This window comes from Bufo gargarizans, chromosome 6 (assembly GCF_014858855.1).
Source record: "Bufo gargarizans isolate SCDJY-AF-19 chromosome 6, ASM1485885v1, whole genome shotgun sequence".
In the NCBI taxonomy this organism is placed as follows: Eukaryota; Metazoa; Chordata; class Amphibia; order Anura; family Bufonidae; genus Bufo; species Bufo gargarizans.
In genome coordinates this window covers 117,629,062-117,647,141 of record NC_058085.1, presented here as the reverse complement: position 1 = coordinate 117,647,141, position 18,080 = coordinate 117,629,062, and the positions used below count along the sequence as shown (strand labels likewise).

Sequence of the window (18,080 nt, the reverse complement as noted above, 5' to 3'; positions counted from 1 at the left end):
CCGGGACATCAGGGCATACCTGTACTCCCTATGTCCCCAAGAGGTTAAAGGGGTTGTCTCACTTCAGCAAATTGCATTTATCATGTAGAGAAAGTTAATACAAGGCACTTACTAATGTATTGTGATAGTCCAGCCAGTAAAGGAAGCAATATGGACACATTTTTCCATCACATTATACACTGCTCATATCTAGGGGTTACGACCACCCTGCAGTCCAGCACTGGTGGCCATGTGTGAACACTATAGGAAAAAGCACCGGTATGGTCCTGGCCACCAGAGGCCCGTGCTTTTTATTATAGTGTGCAAGTACGGCCACCGATTCTGTATTGCAGTGTAGTCGTAACCATGGAAACGAGAAGTGTATTATGTGATGGAAAGATAAGTCTAGCCACCAAAGGAGGCAATATAGATAATCACAATACATTAATAAGTGGCTTGTATTAACTTTCTATACATGATAAATGCCACATGTTGAAGTGCCGTCCGAGCCGCTGATTGTCAGGAAAGAAGTGTTCCTTCCCGACAGTCGGCTGCTCGCTCAGTGAAGGAGACCGTACATTTACATGCAGCAATCTCCTACACAGTATGAGGACGAGGGATCGTCCTCATACAAAATCTTTGTTTCTGAGCAGCAGATCACTGTTTAGACCACATGATCTGCTGCCTAGAAGCCATGATTGGTGGCAATCCATCGGGTGATCGGTGGCACATTTACATCGCCAGATTGTCGAGAACAGCCATTTGCAGGATCGGTTGTTGCCAATGATCTGCCTGTTTCTCGGGCCATGTAATTGCACCTTTACAAGGAGGACTAGCAATAAATAAATAAAATAATATAATGTGAGAAAGGAAGGAAGAACTAAAAAAAACAACACCATTAATAGTCCCCACCACAGCTTCTAGCCTCCCCTATATAAAAGCAATTATAATAGATGGCACAAAACTTAAAAAGCATTCTAAATACAATTTGCGCTATTGAAAAAAATAGAGAAAAATGTGGAAAAATATCCTTTTCTCTTTTTATTTTCCTGGGGATTAAAAAAATATATTAAAATAAAAATATGTATCACGGAAAACAGGACGCAATAAACAACTGGTTTTGAAACCACATGTACTAAAAAAAAATATAAAAATGGTTACTGAATGTGTTCACTGTATAGCACTAGTGGACGGATTGTTCATTCGGCACCATATTGTTTCGCTTCAGTACATCTTTTAGGTCAGGGTTAGTACAGTATAGTAGTATATTTCTCTCGGCCTAGCAGACCTTGCATTACTATACCTGCAGAGTCCCGGTGTATACACATTATAGAGGTTACTGCTAATTTACCTTGTCCCTAACAACATTCAGCCATTACGCACTAATAGCTATATCACCAGAGACCGCCTTTCTGAGGGAGGGAAGAGAGAGCACACCAAGCCCTCCATTGGACGTACAGCCCGCCAATCATCCCACTTCACCTCAAGCGTCACTCCTATTGGCTCTTCGCGTGTTCCGACACCGCCCATGTCAGCCTCAGGTTAACCGCGTGAGACCAGGAGCCGGGGTGAGCGCGAGCCTGGAGTGAGGAGAAAGCGCGGGAAATGCCTCCTCAGATTCCTCCAGCGTCGCTGCCGTAACCCCCTGTGAGAACCTGTGTCCCATATACGTTATAATGTGTATTTGTGGTGTGGGGGTGCATTATATTCCGTTCTTGTCATACAGTATAGTCAAGGAGCAGGTTACTGGGTTACAGAATTCCGAGGTTGTAGTACTGAGGAATACTGAGGGTTATTGTTCTACAGTGAAGGTTCTAGAACAAATATTAGAAATATTTTAATTCCTTACTGTGCTGTATAACTAACATTACTTATTGAGGTGCACACTGCCCATATTATGTGACAAAAATTGGCAGTAGGTGGCTGACTTTTTTTAGCGTGGGATCTGTACAAGCAAAAACCACCATCTGAATGTCCCCTAAGTCCCAGAGATTGCCGTAAGGCCTCATGCACACAGCTGTTGCCGGCTGTGGCCCGTATTGCAGGTCCACAATATGCGGGCACCAGCCATGTGCTCACTGCATCACGGATGCGGACCCATTCACTTGAATGGGTCCGCAATCCGGAGCTGCTGTGCGAAACGGATCCATGGAACCCCACAAATGCACTATCCATGGGGTTTCTTTCAATGTCTCCGCACCGCAAAAAAACTGAACTTGTTCTGTTTCTTTTGCGTTGCGGACGGGTCACGGATCCATTCAAGTTGAATGGGTCTGGATCCGTCTCAGCAGCCGCACAGAACGACCATGTGCGAGAGGCCTGACTGTGTGTTGGCTACAGATGTCCCCACCACTATGGTAGTACCAGTAATAGTTGAACCAGTGCTTGGTTATTTTCAGAATTCCCATAGCGAGGAATGGAGAGGTGCCTGCTTTTGCATGGTTTACTCCCAAATAGCCATAGCAGTGAATGGAGAAGACAATCCACATGTGCGGTGTGCTCTCCTCCACTTCAGTGGCTCGTTCTGGAGATACAAGCATGTCCCAGAGGTGGGATCTGCACCTATCTGACTTTCATAACATATCTTAGCAAAGTGATGGTGGACCTTTTAGAGAGCTCCAAACTGCAACCCAAAACCCACTTATTTATTGCAAATTGCCAACAGCAATTTAACCGGAATACTGAAAAATACTGGCCAAGTTAAAGGGGTTTATCCGGGTCCAGAGATGAACCCGGACATACCTCCATTTTCACCCAAGCAGCCCCCCTGACATGAGCATCTGAGCAGTTCATGCTCCGATGCTCTCCTTTGACCTGTGCTAAGTCATGCAGGGCAAAGGCATTTTTTGGAGATCTGGTGACGTATGGGGCTGCCAGGAACCCCGGTGACGTCACCGGCACTGATGGGCAGGATTTAGCGCTGCCCTATTCAGTAAAACGGCTAGGGCAGCGCTGAAGCCCGCCCATCAGAGCCGGTGACGTCACCGAACACTCTGCTGGGTGGAAGTTTCCGCCCAGCCGCGTGTCATTGAAAACAAAAGAGACCTTGCCTTGCACGATTTAGCGCAGGCCAAAGGAGCACATCGGAGCATGAGATGCTCCGATGCTAGCATCAGGGGAGCTGCCTGGGTGAAAATAGGGGTATGTCCGGGTTGAGCTCTGAACCCGGACAACCCCTTTAAGCTATGGGGGGCGTGACGTTACTCAGGCCTTAGTAAAATGAATGCCCCCGTTGGCGCCCCCTAGTACTAAAAATGCCCCATTAGTGGCCTGCAGCATTAATAATGCCCCAATAGTGGCTTCCAGTATTAATAAGGCCCCATTGGTGGCCCCAGGATTAACAATGCCCCAATAGTGGCTTCCAGTATTAATGAGGCCCCGTTAGTGGCCCCCAGTATTAATCAGGCTCCCATTAATGGTCCAGAGTAAAATTAGAGCCCCCCTAGTATTATTTTTCCACCATTAATGGCTCACAGTATTAATAATGCCCCCATTAGAGGCCACAGTATCATTAATGCCCCCTTCCCCACTCTTCTTGTGCAAAAAAAAAGAACCTTGCCTCATACATTTGATCTTGCTGCAGGCAACACTCACTGGATACGCGAGAGAGGACCTGTGCTCTGGTGTGATGATGTTTCGCAGGTCCTGTTCCTTCCAGTCAGTGCTGCAAAACATCATCACGCTGGAGTGCAGGTCCTGTCCTGCGTATCCACTGAGCAGCAAGTGTTCCCCGCGGTGCAATCAAATGGATGACGTACGTTTTTTTTATTTTTTAACACAAGCAGAGGATGGGGGCAAAGGCTGTACTAATGAGTGCTCCACAATGGAAGTGCTGATTAGTAATAGTGCACAGGTGCCAACCCTATGCATGACCCACACCGATCCGCATGCCCACAGAGAGAGCTTTTACCCGCGTGCCATAGGTTCGCCACCACTGTCCTAGCACTATGCTAGAGATATTGAGATAGGACAACCCCTTTAACACCAGAATATGAAACAACTACTGTTTTAAAATAGTTTTCCGAGTCTATTATATTGATGGCCTATGATCCGGATAGGTCACCAATAGGGGTGGGACTCTGACTCTCGGACCCCCAGCTGTTTGAAAAGGCAACCGCACTCCAGTGAGTGCTGCGGCCTGTTCGCAGCATATGAAGCACAGCACCATGCATTCTGTAGTGGTTGTGCTTAGTATTGCAGCTCAGGCCCAATCACTTGATCTGCCCCTAAGCCATGAAACCAACGAACGTCACGTCATTGGCCTAGGAAAACTGCTGATCAACAGGGTTGTCGGGAGCTGGACCCCACCTATCCTGAGGCTAAGCCATCAATATAGAAGAAACCCCCTTTAATACATCGCCAATGTAGTCTGTGATAGATTATAATAAACATTTGCATTTGTTGTTTGGTGTTAATATGAATTCAGCCAATTCATTTCACAGAAGCTTCTGCACTAACAAGATCTGTTCACGTGTCTTTCAGAGCCATTGTGTGAGGACCGATATCAATGGCACTCTCCTCCAGCTCCACCTTTACTGTCATTCCTAACCCGAAGTTTAAAAAGAGTAAGCGACGCCTTGCAGTACCCGCAGCTGAGGAGAGACAAGCACGTGCATCAACTTTGGGTCATTTCAAAGTTTTGCCTATAGAGATCTTTCACATTTTATTACAGTATCTATCAGGTGACAAACATAATGACACTAAAATGTAGCATTTGATGTTCTGTATTACATAATCCTTCTTCTTTTGAAGATATTTGCTATCCAAAACTCCAGTCCAAGAAAGAGTCAGGTTAAATAATTGGATTAGGCAATGTTCGGATCTGCATTGTAGGTTCCATTAAAGAGGACCTGTCACCTCTCCAGACTTTAACAACAATTCTGTAACATCTATTCTTTTGTCTATGTTGTACCATTCCTCTGTTTTGCTACTAGAAGTTTATGAATTGCAAGCAGCTTGCAGTAAAGGTACAGCTGGGTGTTACCAGTTGCGGGTGTGTCTCTTATCAATCTGATACCAGCAGCACTGATTGATCACAGTCAGACACACCCACTACTGGTAACACTCAGTAGTACCTTCTCTGCAAATTGCTGGCAATTTACTTGTAAACTTCTAGCAGGAATAGTACGGGAATGGAACAACATAGAGTCTTAAAGAGGACCTTTCATGTTTTTTTTTTATTAATTGAGATAAATACCTTTACTTGTGGGGTACTGCCACCCTGGCTGATGCTGCCACCCTGCCTGATTTTTTAAAATATCGCTCCTACACCCTGCTGTGCCCCCCTGCAGTTTTCACACTCAGTATTGTTGTGGTAAAAATATTAATAGTTGTGATCAGCCCGCATCATAGTTTCCACAACAGTATGCTAAGGAGGGGGGAGGAGGAGGAGATGCCAGGGTTTCTCAATGGGCCTCTCCTTCTCCCTGGCTGTGCCGTGATCCAATCACAGCCGAGAGCGTCACAACCAGGGCGAAGGTGAGCTTTTTTTTCTCCCTGGCTGTGACGCTCTCCGCTGTGATTGGATCTGGCATGAAAGTTCCTCTTTAAGAATTGTTGTTATATGGGGAATGCAAGTAGTTACTAAACCAGACATGTCAGGAGAGATGACAGGGCTATGTACACCTTTGGGGGCATTTTTTTTATTATTTACATTGTACTCCTTTTGAGCTAAAAATATTTTTTCTATTGGGCTTTATTAACCACTTCACATCCGCCCATAGTATATAAACGTCCTATGGGTGGATTTTTATCTCTGAATGGACGTTCCACGCTAATCGTGTGGCTGCCTACAGCAAGCCACCCCAGAGAGAAGGCACCCCCGGTACCAATAAAACAGTCACCTCATCCCGAAAAAAATTAGCCCCTACATAAGAAAATCACTCAAAAAAACAAAAAACTATAGCTCTCAGAACATGGAGACATTAAAACATATTTTTTTTGTTTCAAAAATGCTATTATTGTGTTAAAGTGAAATAAAAAAGTACACATATTAGGTATCGCCGCATCTGTAACAACCAGCTCTATAAAAATATCACATGACTTAACTCTCCTCAGGTGAACACCATAAAAAAAATAAAAACAGTGCCAAAAAAGCAATTTAATAAAAATAAGCATAAAAAATTGCAACACCAAGCGATCAAAATGGTGTATGCCCCCCAAAATAGTACCAATCAAACAGTCACCCCATCCCGCAAAAGACCTTACCTAAGACAATCGGTCAAAAAAAAACTATGACTCTCAGACAATGGAGATATTAAAATATGTTTTTCTTCAAAATTGCTATCATTGTGTTAAAGTGAAATAAATAAAAAAAAAGTATACATATTAAGTATCGCTGCATCCGTAAAAATCAGCTCTATAAAAATATCACATGACTTAACCCCTCAGGTGAAAAAAAATTTGGTCACCTAACATCACATAAAGCGCAACACCAAACGGTCCGCAAAAAAATGGAAGCCGCCCATGTTGCCTTCCGCAATTTGCGGAACAGGCTCTGGCAATATACAGTTGCAAGAAAAAGTATGTGAACCCTTTGGAATGATATGGATTTCTGCACTAATTGGTCATAAAATGTGATCTGATCTTCATCTAAGTCACAACAATAGACAATCACAGTCTGTTTAAACTAATAACACACAAAGAATTACATGTTACCATGTTTTTCTCGTGCTTTTTTCCATTGGGGGACACAGACCATGGGTATAGCTTAGAGGTATTAGTAGGAGGGACACTATGCAAATGAAAGAGCTCCTCCTCCTCGGGCTATACCCCCAGACTCCACCAGGAGGAACTCAGTCTTTGCTTAGTGTCTGGTGAAGGAGGTTGACACTCTCTGATTCTACTCCTTTTTGTTATTTTTATTCTAGATGGGGACACAGGTCGGCATGGCGCCTTCCTGGTCCCCCGTGGAGTGCCCGCCGCCGTCTTTGGGACGTTGCCTGGCTGCCTCCATTTCCCCCCAAGAAGATAAGTGGATCCGGGCTCGACCTGTTAGCTCCGGCATCCCACCAGCTGCTGGGACGCCTGCTGCCTACCCTCCTCCAGAGCACTGTTCTCCTGGATTGGAGTCAGAAGTCTGAAGAGGCGCATCCCTGCTGGTCTGGACATCGAGGGAGCATGCTGAGCAGATAAGTGTTGCCCAATCCCTCCCCCTCCCTCTGTGTCTGTTTGTCTGTGGCTACCTGGGTGAGCTTGAAGAAGGATCCTGATGGGGCACTTTCTTCATTTTGGCACTGGAGTACTGGCATCTCTTCCCCCTTAAACTGTGGGCTTCAGCGCTTCTCTCGTCGGGCCTTGGCTGCTGCGCTCCCTCAGCGCCCGCCGGCAGGCCGCTCCTCCACGTGGTGTTTGTTGAAATCACGCGCGTGCTTATTTCCGCGGCGCTTATTTCGCGCATATTTCGCGCTTATTTTCGCGCGTGCGCATATTTTCGCGCGTGCGCGCATATATTCTCGCGCGCGCGCTTATTTTCGCGGCTTATTTTTCGTGCGCGCGCTTATTTTCGCGCGCTTTTTTCGCGCCATAATGACGCGTTCGGGGAGGCGGAGCCTCGGCATGCCGCTCTGACTCTCCTTACACCGGAGACTCTGTTTGCTCATGGCCGTGCAGCTCCTCATCACTCTACTCCGTTTTGTGCCAGGCAAGCTGGTAGCTCAGTGGTACTGCTGCTGCTGCCCCATGTCCAGGCTTTCTGAGTTCAAAACCCCTTTCAGCCTTCAAAAATTGTTTACATTATTCTAGATGGGGACACAGGTCGGCATGGCGCCTTCCTGGTCCCCCGTGGAATGCCCGCTGCCGTCCTTGGACGCTGCCTGGCTGCCTCCATTGCCCCCCAAAGAAGACAAGTGGATCCGGGCTCGACCTGCAGCTCCGGTATCCCACCAGCTACTGGGTCTCCTGCTGCCACCCTCCACCAGAACACTGCACTCCTGGACAAGGAGTCAGACGCCTGAAGAGGTGCATCCCTGCTGGTCCTGGAGTCGAGGGAGAAGATCTGCAGGAGCAGATAAGTATTACCTGCATCCCTGCCTTACCCCCCTCCTCCACCCCTCCTCCACGTCCCTGGGGGCCTGCGGTCCCCGCTTGGGCATCTGCCATGTCCAGCGCGGCCGCTAAATTGGTCTTAGTCGCCAAGGCAACCATGTCTTTTAATCCTGTGGCGCTAACGACTCCATCTCTCTCAGTGGTCCCCACAGTGGGTGACTGACTACGAAGAGGCAGCGTGAGCGGCAGCATCCCACCTCGGATGTCTCCGTCTCTCCACCCCCCTCACCTCGCTGGTGGCGCTTGCGGACTGCTCTTCCCCCTCCCTAGGGAGAGTAATCCGAAGGAGAATTATCCGGCTCGGACGAGCCAGGTCCTTTTTGGACTATAGGGCATTTTCAAATCCTGTGACGCCAACCACCTCTCTAAGTGGTTTTCCACAGAAGACGCCCGACTACTAACAGGGAGCGTGAGCAGCAGCATCCCTCCTCGGATGGCTCTGGCTCTCCCCCCCCTCGTCTAGAGGCGCGTTCGGGCGACTCTCCCCTCCCTTAGGGAGCGCAAGTCTGAAGGAGAATTTCCGGCTCTGATTAGGTCATGGAGCGGGACCCCTCGCCTAAGCTCTCCACCAGGGTGGCTGACTTAGTGGTGACTGTCCGAGACACCTTTATTCTCCAAGGGGATTCTCCTCCTTCCACTGGTCAGGAGTTCCCCCTTTTTCCGTCCAGGCAGTCGGAGACTACCATGTTCCCGGTCCATGAGGGATTTTTCCGCGGTCATGTCCAGGGCCTGGGGTAGTCTTAATAAGGTTCTCGACCACCCAGCGCATGAATATACTTTCCTTTCCCTGCTGACGGCGAGGAGAGGTGTCTCCTCCCCCTAAGGTGGATCCTCCGGTGGCCGGATTAGCCAATTATGTGGCCCTTCCTGTCTTAGTCAGTTCCTCTTTCCAGGATGCTGTAGACAGACGCATAGACTCTCTTCCAGGTCCTTTTTTCGCTGGCAGCGCGTCCCTGTGACCTACCTTTCACTCAGCAGGGGTAGCCAGTGCTCTCTCGGTGTGGTTACAACACCACCACCAGGAACTGGCGGTACGAGATGCGGCTACTAACACACTGGAGTTGGTTCTCCAGATGTCTCAGGCTTCTAAGATTCTTTGCGAAGCTTCTAGGGACATTGTTTCCCTCTTTGCCCGCAGGTTGGCCATCTCTGTCACTCAGCGCGAAGAGATCTGATTGAAGGTGTGGGACGCTGACGCCTCCACCAAGCGTTCCCTTGCTAATCTCCCCTTTGGGGTTTCCAGACCTTATGGGGATCAGCTGGACGAGTTCATCTCTGCATGCCTTTTGCCGTTTCTCATCTGGTAGGCCGTCGCCTGCTTCCTCCGCCGGGGGTCTCAGGTCACCCGCAAAGAGGCCTTCCTTTGCACCAGCCTTCCCGGCACTAGAGGGCCCAGTCAGCCCGCCCTGCTGCTCCTAGGCCTATCACATGTCCCGATTGCGGAATCCCACCATCGATTCCTGCGCTTCGCCATTATGGGTCGACACTGTCAGTTTGTCGCCCTTCCTTCGGGTTGGCGACCACCCCGCGGGTCCTTGCCACTGGTCCTGGACCGCTCATGGCGCTTCTTCGTACCAGGGGCATTCCTTTGCTGCCCTATCGGGACGATATCCGGATAGAGGCCCCCCTCTCTACCGCAGACCACGGACAGCGTCCGGATCACTGTTCAGACCCTGGAACGGTTCGGCTGGCTGGTAACTTTCCCAAACTCCTGCCTCTTCCCGTCCCAGAGGCTCTCCTTCCGGAGGGTGATTTTGGACACCTCGGCTGCCAAAGTATTCTACCAGCCTTCAAGTCCTCCCAGGTCCAGGGGGCAGTGTCGCATCTGCTGCGCTCCCCGTGCCTCTCCATTCGGGAATACTTGCAGGTCCTGGGTCTTATGGTAGCCTCTTTCGAGGCCTTCCATATGCCCAGTTTCACACTCGCCTGGCGCAACAGGAGATCCTTTACCTTTCAGCGGGTTCGGGCAGCTCTCCCTTGGTGGCTGTTCCCGATGAACCTGAGGTCGGGGAGTTCCTTTCTCGCATTCTCCTGGACGATCGCCGCCACCGATGCCAGCATCCTGGGTTGGGGGGGCGTTTTCCAGTCTCGCACGGTTCAAGGAATTTGGTCGGCGGCAGAGTCTCGCCTTCCAATCAACTTTCTGGAACTGAGGGCGATTTTTTCCGCTCTCTCTCTCCTATTGGACCTCTCTCCTTGCGGGCCTCCCAGTGCGGGTTCAAACGGGCAATGCCGCGGCCGTGGCCTATATCGACCATCAGGGCGGGACCCGCAGCCGGATGGTGATGCAGGAGGTGAAGAGAATTCTGACGTGGGCGGAGACGCACGTTCCGGTGTTGTCAGCAGTTTGCATTCCAGGAGTGGTCAACTGGACAGCGGACTTTCTAAGCCACAACACGGTGGATCCAAGCGAGTGGTCTCTGCATTCAGAAGGGTTCGAAGAAATCTGCCACAGATGGGACCGTCCGGATGTGGACTTAATGGCGTCCGGGTTCAACAACAAGATCCCAGTGGTCCTGGCTCGCGCCCGAGATCCGGAGGCGTACGGATGGATGCGCAGGTGTCTCCGTGGCAGGACTTCAGCCTCCTCTGTTTTCCTCTCCTACCAAAGGGTCTACGCCAGTTCGAGGCGGAAGGGACTCCGACCGTTCTCATCACCCCAGAGTGGCCTCGCCGCGCGTGGTTTTTCGGACGTGGCTCGGTTGCTGGCGGACGCCCCATGGCCTCTTCCCGACGGACAGGGCCTACTGTCTCAGGGCCCGTTCTTCCACCGGAATTTGCGGTCTCTTCGTTTACCGGCGTGACTGTTGAAACCGCCATCCTGATGAAGATGGGGTTCTCGGATTCAGTGGTTAGGACCATGATCAGTCCGGGGAAGTCTTCTTCCTCCCGGATTTACTATCGTACCTGGATGGCCTTCCTATCCTTTTTTGAGGGTTCGGGGTTCCCTCCCCTTCGGTTTTCCATCTTGATGGTACTGTCTTTTCTTCAGTCTGGGCTTCTGCAGGGACTGTCGCTTAGTTCCCTGTAAGGTCAGGTTTCGGCGCGGGCCGTCAGAGGTCCCATGCTCTTAAGGGTCCGGTGGTGACCTTTCTTCGGGGGTGGCGCATTCGGTTCCCCGTATGTTCCCCCTTTGTCTCCTTGGGATCTCAATTTGATTCTGCGCGCTCTGCAGTCGGCCCCCTTCGAGCCTTTGAGGAGGGTCTCTCTGACTGTTCTCATCTGGACTTCCTTGTGACCATAGCTTCTGATACAGCTACATAGCGTAGTGATTAAAGTTCTGGGCTATTATGCAGTGGCTGTGAGTTCACATCCCATCACGAGCTTTTAAGTCAGACTGGTGTCGAAGCTGGCCGCTCTTTCCTGTCAGGAGCCTTTCTGGTTTTCCACCAGGATTAAGTTGTGCTCCGTCCAGTCCCCTTCTTTTTGCCCAGGGTGGTCTCTCCCTTCCACCTTTATGAGGATCTTGTCCTGCCTTCCTTTTGTCCTTCTCCGGCTAACCCCAAGGAACGCACTCTGCATTCCCTGGATGTTGTACGGGTCCTGAAGGTGTGTCTCGCGGCTACTGCTTCCGTCCGCCGTTCTTGGCACTCTGGATCTGCTTGGCTATTTCCGCGGCTTGTCACGCTTGTGGTGGAGTTCCCCCGGCTAGGATTGCCGCTCACTCCATTGGGGCGGAGGGGGCTTCCTGGGCAAGACGCAGTCGTGCCTCTGCGTCTCAGCTGTGTACGGCGGCCACCTGGTCGTCCTTGCATACCTTTGCAAATTTTTGTCAGTTGCATTCACTGGCTTCGGCTGATGCGGCTTTGGCCGCAGGGTTTTGCAGGCTGTGGTTCCTGTTTGACCGTTGGGGCGTTCCTCCTGGCGGTGCTGATATTTTTTCCCACCCCATGGACTGCTTTTGGACGTCCCATGGTCTGTGTCCCCCAATGGAAAAAAGCACGAGAAAAGGAGATTTTTGTGAAACTCACCTGTAAAATCTTTTTCTCGTCTTTTCCATTGGGGGACACAGCTCCCACCCATTATTCCTGTTGCAGGAGGGGTCTTTAGTTCAGTTTTTCTGTTTCTGGTTGGACCTTATGGCTTGGTCCGATGGTTTCCATGATTTTTTCTTGCTCCTTCTCCTACTGCTTGTGCAACGCCTGAGTTCCTCCTGGTGGAGTCTGGGGGTATAGCCCGAGGAGGAGGAGCTCTTTCATTTGCATAGTGTCCCTCCTACTAATACCTCTAAGCTATACCCATGGTCTGTGTCCCCCAATGGAAAAGACGAGAAAAAGATTTTACAGGTGAGTTTCACAAAAATCTCCTTTTATTGAACACACCATGTAAACATTCACAGCACAGGTGGAAAAAGTATGTGAACCCCTAGACTAATGACATCTCCAAGAGCTAATTGGAGTGAGGTGTCAGCCAACTGGAGTCCAATCAATGAGATGAGATTGGAGGTGTTGGTTACAGCTGTCCTGTCCTATAAAACACACACCAGTTCTGTGTTTGCTTTTCACAAGAAGCATTGCCTGATGTGAATGATGCCTCGCACAAAAGAGCTCTCAGAAGACCTACGATTAAGAATTGTTCACTTGCATAAAGCTGGAAAGGGTTATAAAAGTATCTCCAAAAGCCTTGCTGTTCATCAGTCCACGGTAAGACAAACTGTCTATAAATGGAGAAAGTTCAGCATTGCTGCTACTCTCCCTAGGAGTGGCCGTCCTGTAAAGATGACTGCAAGAGCACAGCGCAGACTGCTCAATGAGGTGAAGAAGAATCCTAGAGTGTCAGCTAAAGACTTACAAAAGTCTCTGGCATATGCTAACATCCCTGTTAGCGAATCTACGATACGTAAAACACTAAACAAGAATGGATTTCATGGGAGGATACCACAGAGGAAGCCACTGCTGTCCAAAAAAACATTGCTGCACGTTTACAGTTTGCAGAAGAGCACCTGGATGTTCCACAGCAGTACTGCCAAAATATTCTGTGGACAAAGTTGAGTTCTTTGGAAGAAACACAGAACACTGTGTGTGGAGAAAAAGAGGCACAGCACACCAACCTCAAAACCTCATCCTAACTGTGAATTATGGTGGTGGGGGCATCATGGTTTGGGGCTGCTTTGCTGTGTCAGGGCCTGGACGGATTGCTATCATCGAAGGAAAAATGAATTCCCAAGTTTATCAAGACATTTTGCAGGAGAACTTAAGGCCATCTGTCCACCAGCTGAAGCTCAACAGAAGATGGGTGTTGCAACAGGACAACGACCCAAAGCATAGAAGAAAATCAACAACAGAACGGCTTAAACAGAAGAAAATACACCTTCTGGAGTGGCCCAGTAGAGTCCTGACCTCAACCCGATTGAGATGCTGTGGCATGACCTCAAGAAAGCGATTCCCACCAGACATCCCAAGAATATTGCTGAACTGAAACCGTTCTGTAAAGAGGAATGGTCAATAATTACTCCTGCCCGTTGTGCACGTCTGATCTGCAACTACAGGAAACGTTTGGTTAAAGTTATTGCTGCCAAAGGAGGTTCAACCAGTTATTAAATCCAAGGGTTCACATACTTTTTCCACCTGCACTGTGAATGTTTACATGGTGTGTTCAATAAAAACATGGTAACATTTAATTCTTTGTGTGTTATTAGTTTAAGCAGACTGTGATTGTCTATTGTTGTGACTTAGATAAAGATCAGATCACATTTTATGACCAATTTGTGCAGAAATCCAAATCATTCCAAAGGGTTCACATACTTTTTCTTGCAACTGTAAATGCCTATTCTTGTCCGCAAAGCGAGGACAAGAATAGGACATGTTATATTTTTTTAATGGGGCCGCAGGAACGGAGCCACGGATGCGGATAGCACACGGAGTGGTGGCATCTTTTGCGGCCCCATTGAAGTGAATGGGTCCGCATCCGAGCCGCCAAAACGGCGGCTCGGATGCGGACCCAAAGAACGGTCGTGTGCATGAGGCCTGTGAGGAATATGGATTAATATTTACTGTCAGCCATGTCCTCACACCCCCCATTTGCTGACAGACAGCAGAGGTAGGGAAATCTACAGGATTTCCCTGCTTCAAAGCCCCCAGCTCTGATTGTAATTTGATGCACCTCTTGTCATGATTCTGTGTACATGCCAAATAAGTTTCCACTCCCCCCCCCCCCCCAGCCAACTGAGTGTCAGTTGGCCAGGAAGACACCCCTCAGGGGGTCCAAGCTTCAAGGAGAAGTTCACACCTCTGTGCAGCAGTTGGGAGCCACCTGAATCTGCAGGAAAACCCCCTGCTGTGGGTATCTGCTTTTGCCTGGATCAATGAGATTTCCTAGACATATTGGCACCTACCTCTCATAAGGAATTATGAATCACCTGGCCATCGCAGGCGCAAACCAGATACATATTTGTGTCACGGTGGCCACGAGGTACGATCCCATGGTCTTTGTTTACTCGTACCCAGTCGGGGTAGGGAGATACCCATATCTCCCCATAGAAGCCACCTACCGGTACCAGGTTTGGGCTCTACTTGTAGCCGGAACCCAGGCAGGTCCATTAGTCCCAGAACCATCTCCCTGTGACCCTCTGGTCTGGAGCTATGACCCCTAAAGTGTTTTGTGGGTCATTCACCGTCAGCCCAGAAGAGGGGGAGTTGACCCCTCCCTGAGGCATGGAGGGGAGGGGCCGGCTACAGGTTAAAAGCCTAGTGCCAGCAAGTAGGCGGCGTCTTTTCTCTGAAGAGGGGTCACATCCTACACATGTGTTTAGAGGGACCCAGGAAATAGCAGGAGATCACAGCCCCTCGTGTGGACTCCAGCTCAGGACATCACAAAGAACTTTCATCATACTTGGTAACTTCCTTTTACACTGCTTAGCCCAGTTGTACCCATATAATCTGTATCTGTAATCTCAGACCACTGTATATATTGTCTGTGTATATTGTGTCATATCTAGTGTGCTCTTACAGCGATTAAATCTATAGTTTAATCTTGTGCTATCTTGTATTTCGATCACGAATCCCCACGTCCGTGTTTTGGCCTAGTTATAAGCTACCGCGGGTTGGTTTCTGACCCTATATAATCCCGTTAGCGGACCGGGCCTATATCAAATGAGAAACTGGTGGCAGTTACCCGGTCTGAGTGTGGGCTGTTTTCACTGTGGCAGTGAAAAGGCCCTTCCAGCTTGTTGCCTCTCTGTGCCCGCGTGGACAGGAGGTGTGTGTGTAAACTATACCAGCCTGACCTTACGTGCTCCTCTGGAGGGCGTAACTTCACGTTTTTGGTAAACCCTGTGATCATACCGGGTCTCGTGAGCTCGACGTGGTTGACGTCAGCGGACACGAGGGGTGGTATTCATCACAAGGCCTAAGACAATCGGTCATAAAAATTAAAAAGCTATGCCTCTCAGACTATGGAGACACAATTTTTTTTTGTTTCAAAAATGCTATTATTGTGTAAAACTTAAATAAATAAGAAAAAGTATATATATAAGTTATTGCCACGTCCATAACGACCAGCTCTATAAAAATGTCACATGACAAATTTTTTGGTCACCTTGCCTCATAAAGTGAAAAAATAATGATCAAAAAATCATATGTGCCCAAAAATGGTACCAATAAAAACATCAACTCTTCCTGCAAAAAACGAGCCCCTGCACCAGACTATCGGCAGAAAAAAAATAAAAATATGGCGTTGAGAAAATGGAGACACAAAAACATAAAACTGGCACCCTGTCCCCTAGTTTCCAAAATGGGGTCACAGGGGGGCTTCAAATGGGACATGGCATCTAAAAACTAGTTCAGTTAAATCTGCCTCCCAAAAACCATACGTCGCTCCTTTTCTTCTGCGCCCTGCCATGTGCCCTTACATCAGTTTATGACCACATGTGGGGTGTTTCTGTAAACCGCAGAATCAGGGTAATAAATATGGATGTTTGTTTGGCTGTTAACCCTCGTTGTGTTAAAGGGCTTCTGTCACCCCACTAAAGTCTTTTTTTTATTTTTTTTGGCTACTTATAATCCTTATACTGTGATATATCAATCTATAATGCTATTACTCATTTTGGTTCAGTAGATAATTCAAAAAACTGACTTTTATAATATGCAAATTACCTGTCTACCAGCAAGTAGGGCGGCTACTTGCTGGTAGCAGCCGCATCCTCTTTTCATAAAGATGCCCCCTCCTCCTGTTGATTGACAGGGCCAGCGACCGCTCTCGTCCTCTGGCTGGCTCTGGCTGCATTCAAAATCTGGCGCCTGCGCCGTACCTGTCTTCAGTCGGCGCAGGCGCACTGAGAGGAGGACGCTCGCTCGGCCGCTCCATCCTCAATGTGCCTGCGCCGATGACGTCACATCTACACCCGGCGCACTGAGGAAGGAGCGGCCGAGCGAGCGTCCTCCTCTCAGTGCGCCTGCACAGACTGAAGAGAGGTACGGCGCAGGCGCCAGATTTTGAATGCAGACAGGGCCAGCCAGAGGATGAGAGCGGTCGCTGGCCCTGTCAATCAACAGGAGGAGGGGGCGTCTTTATGAAAGGAGGATGCGGCTGCTACCAGCAAGTAGCCTCCCTACTTGCTGGTAGACAGGTCATTTGCATATTTTTTTTATTAACCACCTCCGGACCGCCTAACGCAGATGTGCGGTCCGGAGGTGGCAGCGCTGCGCAGAGTCACGCATATACGCGTCATCTCGCGAGACGCGAGATGACGCGAATATGCGCCCGCGCATGCGCAGTTCGCGCCGGCATTTCGTTCAGGACTATTTCGTCAGCAACCTGCCAGCCGTGATCATTGGCTGGCAGGTTGCTGATTTTTAAAAAATCCAATCAGAGAGCCGAATAACAGATCATATTTGTAAATATGATCTGTTATATGGCTGCCTGCTCCTCTGCTGGTTCTTTTCGTCGGTTGGATCCAGCAGAGGAGCAGGCTTCACAGTGAGTACACCAACACTACACACTTAGCCCCAGATCACCCCCCTGAACCCCAATTAACCCTTTGATCGCCCCTGTCAATCACAAGTGAAAAGAAAAAAGTGATCAGTGCAAACTGTCACTTTTTTTTTTCACTGGTATTGACCGTTAGGTTTCAGTATAGTTTAGGCCCCTTGGTTAGGTAGTTTAGGGATCGGTTAGCGCCCAGCCCACCGCACCGCAGTCCGTTATTCGCTGATTAGCGTATCGCTAATCAGCATTTGTACTTTTATAGTATCTGGAAGTGATCAAAACTGATCACGGTCAGATCTATAATTGTACTAGTGTCACTTTAGTTCTCCCTCCACCCAAAACGCAGTGTTTGCCCGATCAGGCCTGATCGCTCGCCCACACGTGCGTTCGCCCCCACACCCGCCCCACCGCAGTGACAAAAAAACAATTTTTTTTTGATCGCTGCACATTCAATTTACACGCACTGCGGCGATAAAAAAATCAGTTTTGATATTTTTTTATCAACCGCAGCGGCCTCCGGTACTTCGCTAGCCTCCCCTTTGTAAGACAGGCTTGCTTTTTTTTCCTTGGGTAGTCTCAGGGAATACCCCTAAATTTAGTTGCCCACATGTCTAACAGGGGGTATTCCTCTGAAGAGGCCTACAGGCTTCTGACCCAGTCGGATGAGGAGTGGGAACCCTCATCTGATGAATCCAGCGGGTCAGAATACGAACCTGTAGAAAGCAGTGGCTCTCTGACCCAAAGTTCGGACGAGGAGGCTGAGGTCCCTGATACCACCAGGCGTACCCGGCCCCGTGTCGCTAGACCGCAGGTTGCGCAGGATCCGCTTCAAGAGCAGCAGAGTGGGGCTGGTGCTGTCGGATTACGTGGTGAGGCATACACCAGCAGCCCAGCCCTTCCTGGACCTAGTACCAGCACTGCCGTACAACCTGGTGAAGTAGCGAGCACCAGAAGGGCAGTTGAAGCTGGTACGGTGGCACGTGCAGTAGTGACCCCGTCGCAGCCACCGCAAAGACGTGCCCGTAGAGCCCCTAGAATCCCAGAGGTGCTGGCAAACCCTGATTGGCAGTCCCCAACTTCAGCCGCACCTGTAGTTTTCCCTTTCACCGCCCAGTCTGGAGTTCGGGTTG

At 49.3% G+C, this 18,080-nt stretch overlaps 1 protein-coding gene across 1 annotated transcript in view; it reads left to right on the top strand.

The window, feature by feature from the left end:
• The first annotated feature begins 1,526 nt into the window (after window positions 1-1,526).
• FBXO47 (F-box protein 47) overlaps window positions 1,527-18,080 on the top strand; it is a 167,978-nt gene continuing 151,424 nt past the window's right edge. The window contains exons 1-2 of the mRNA XM_044298333.1: window positions 1,527-1,626; window positions 4,462-4,661. Coding sequence (XP_044154268.1) covers window positions 4,487-4,661 — 175 coding nt within the window. The 5' untranslated portion in view covers window positions 1,527-1,626; window positions 4,462-4,486. The remainder of the gene's footprint in view (window positions 1,627-4,461; window positions 4,662-18,080) is intronic.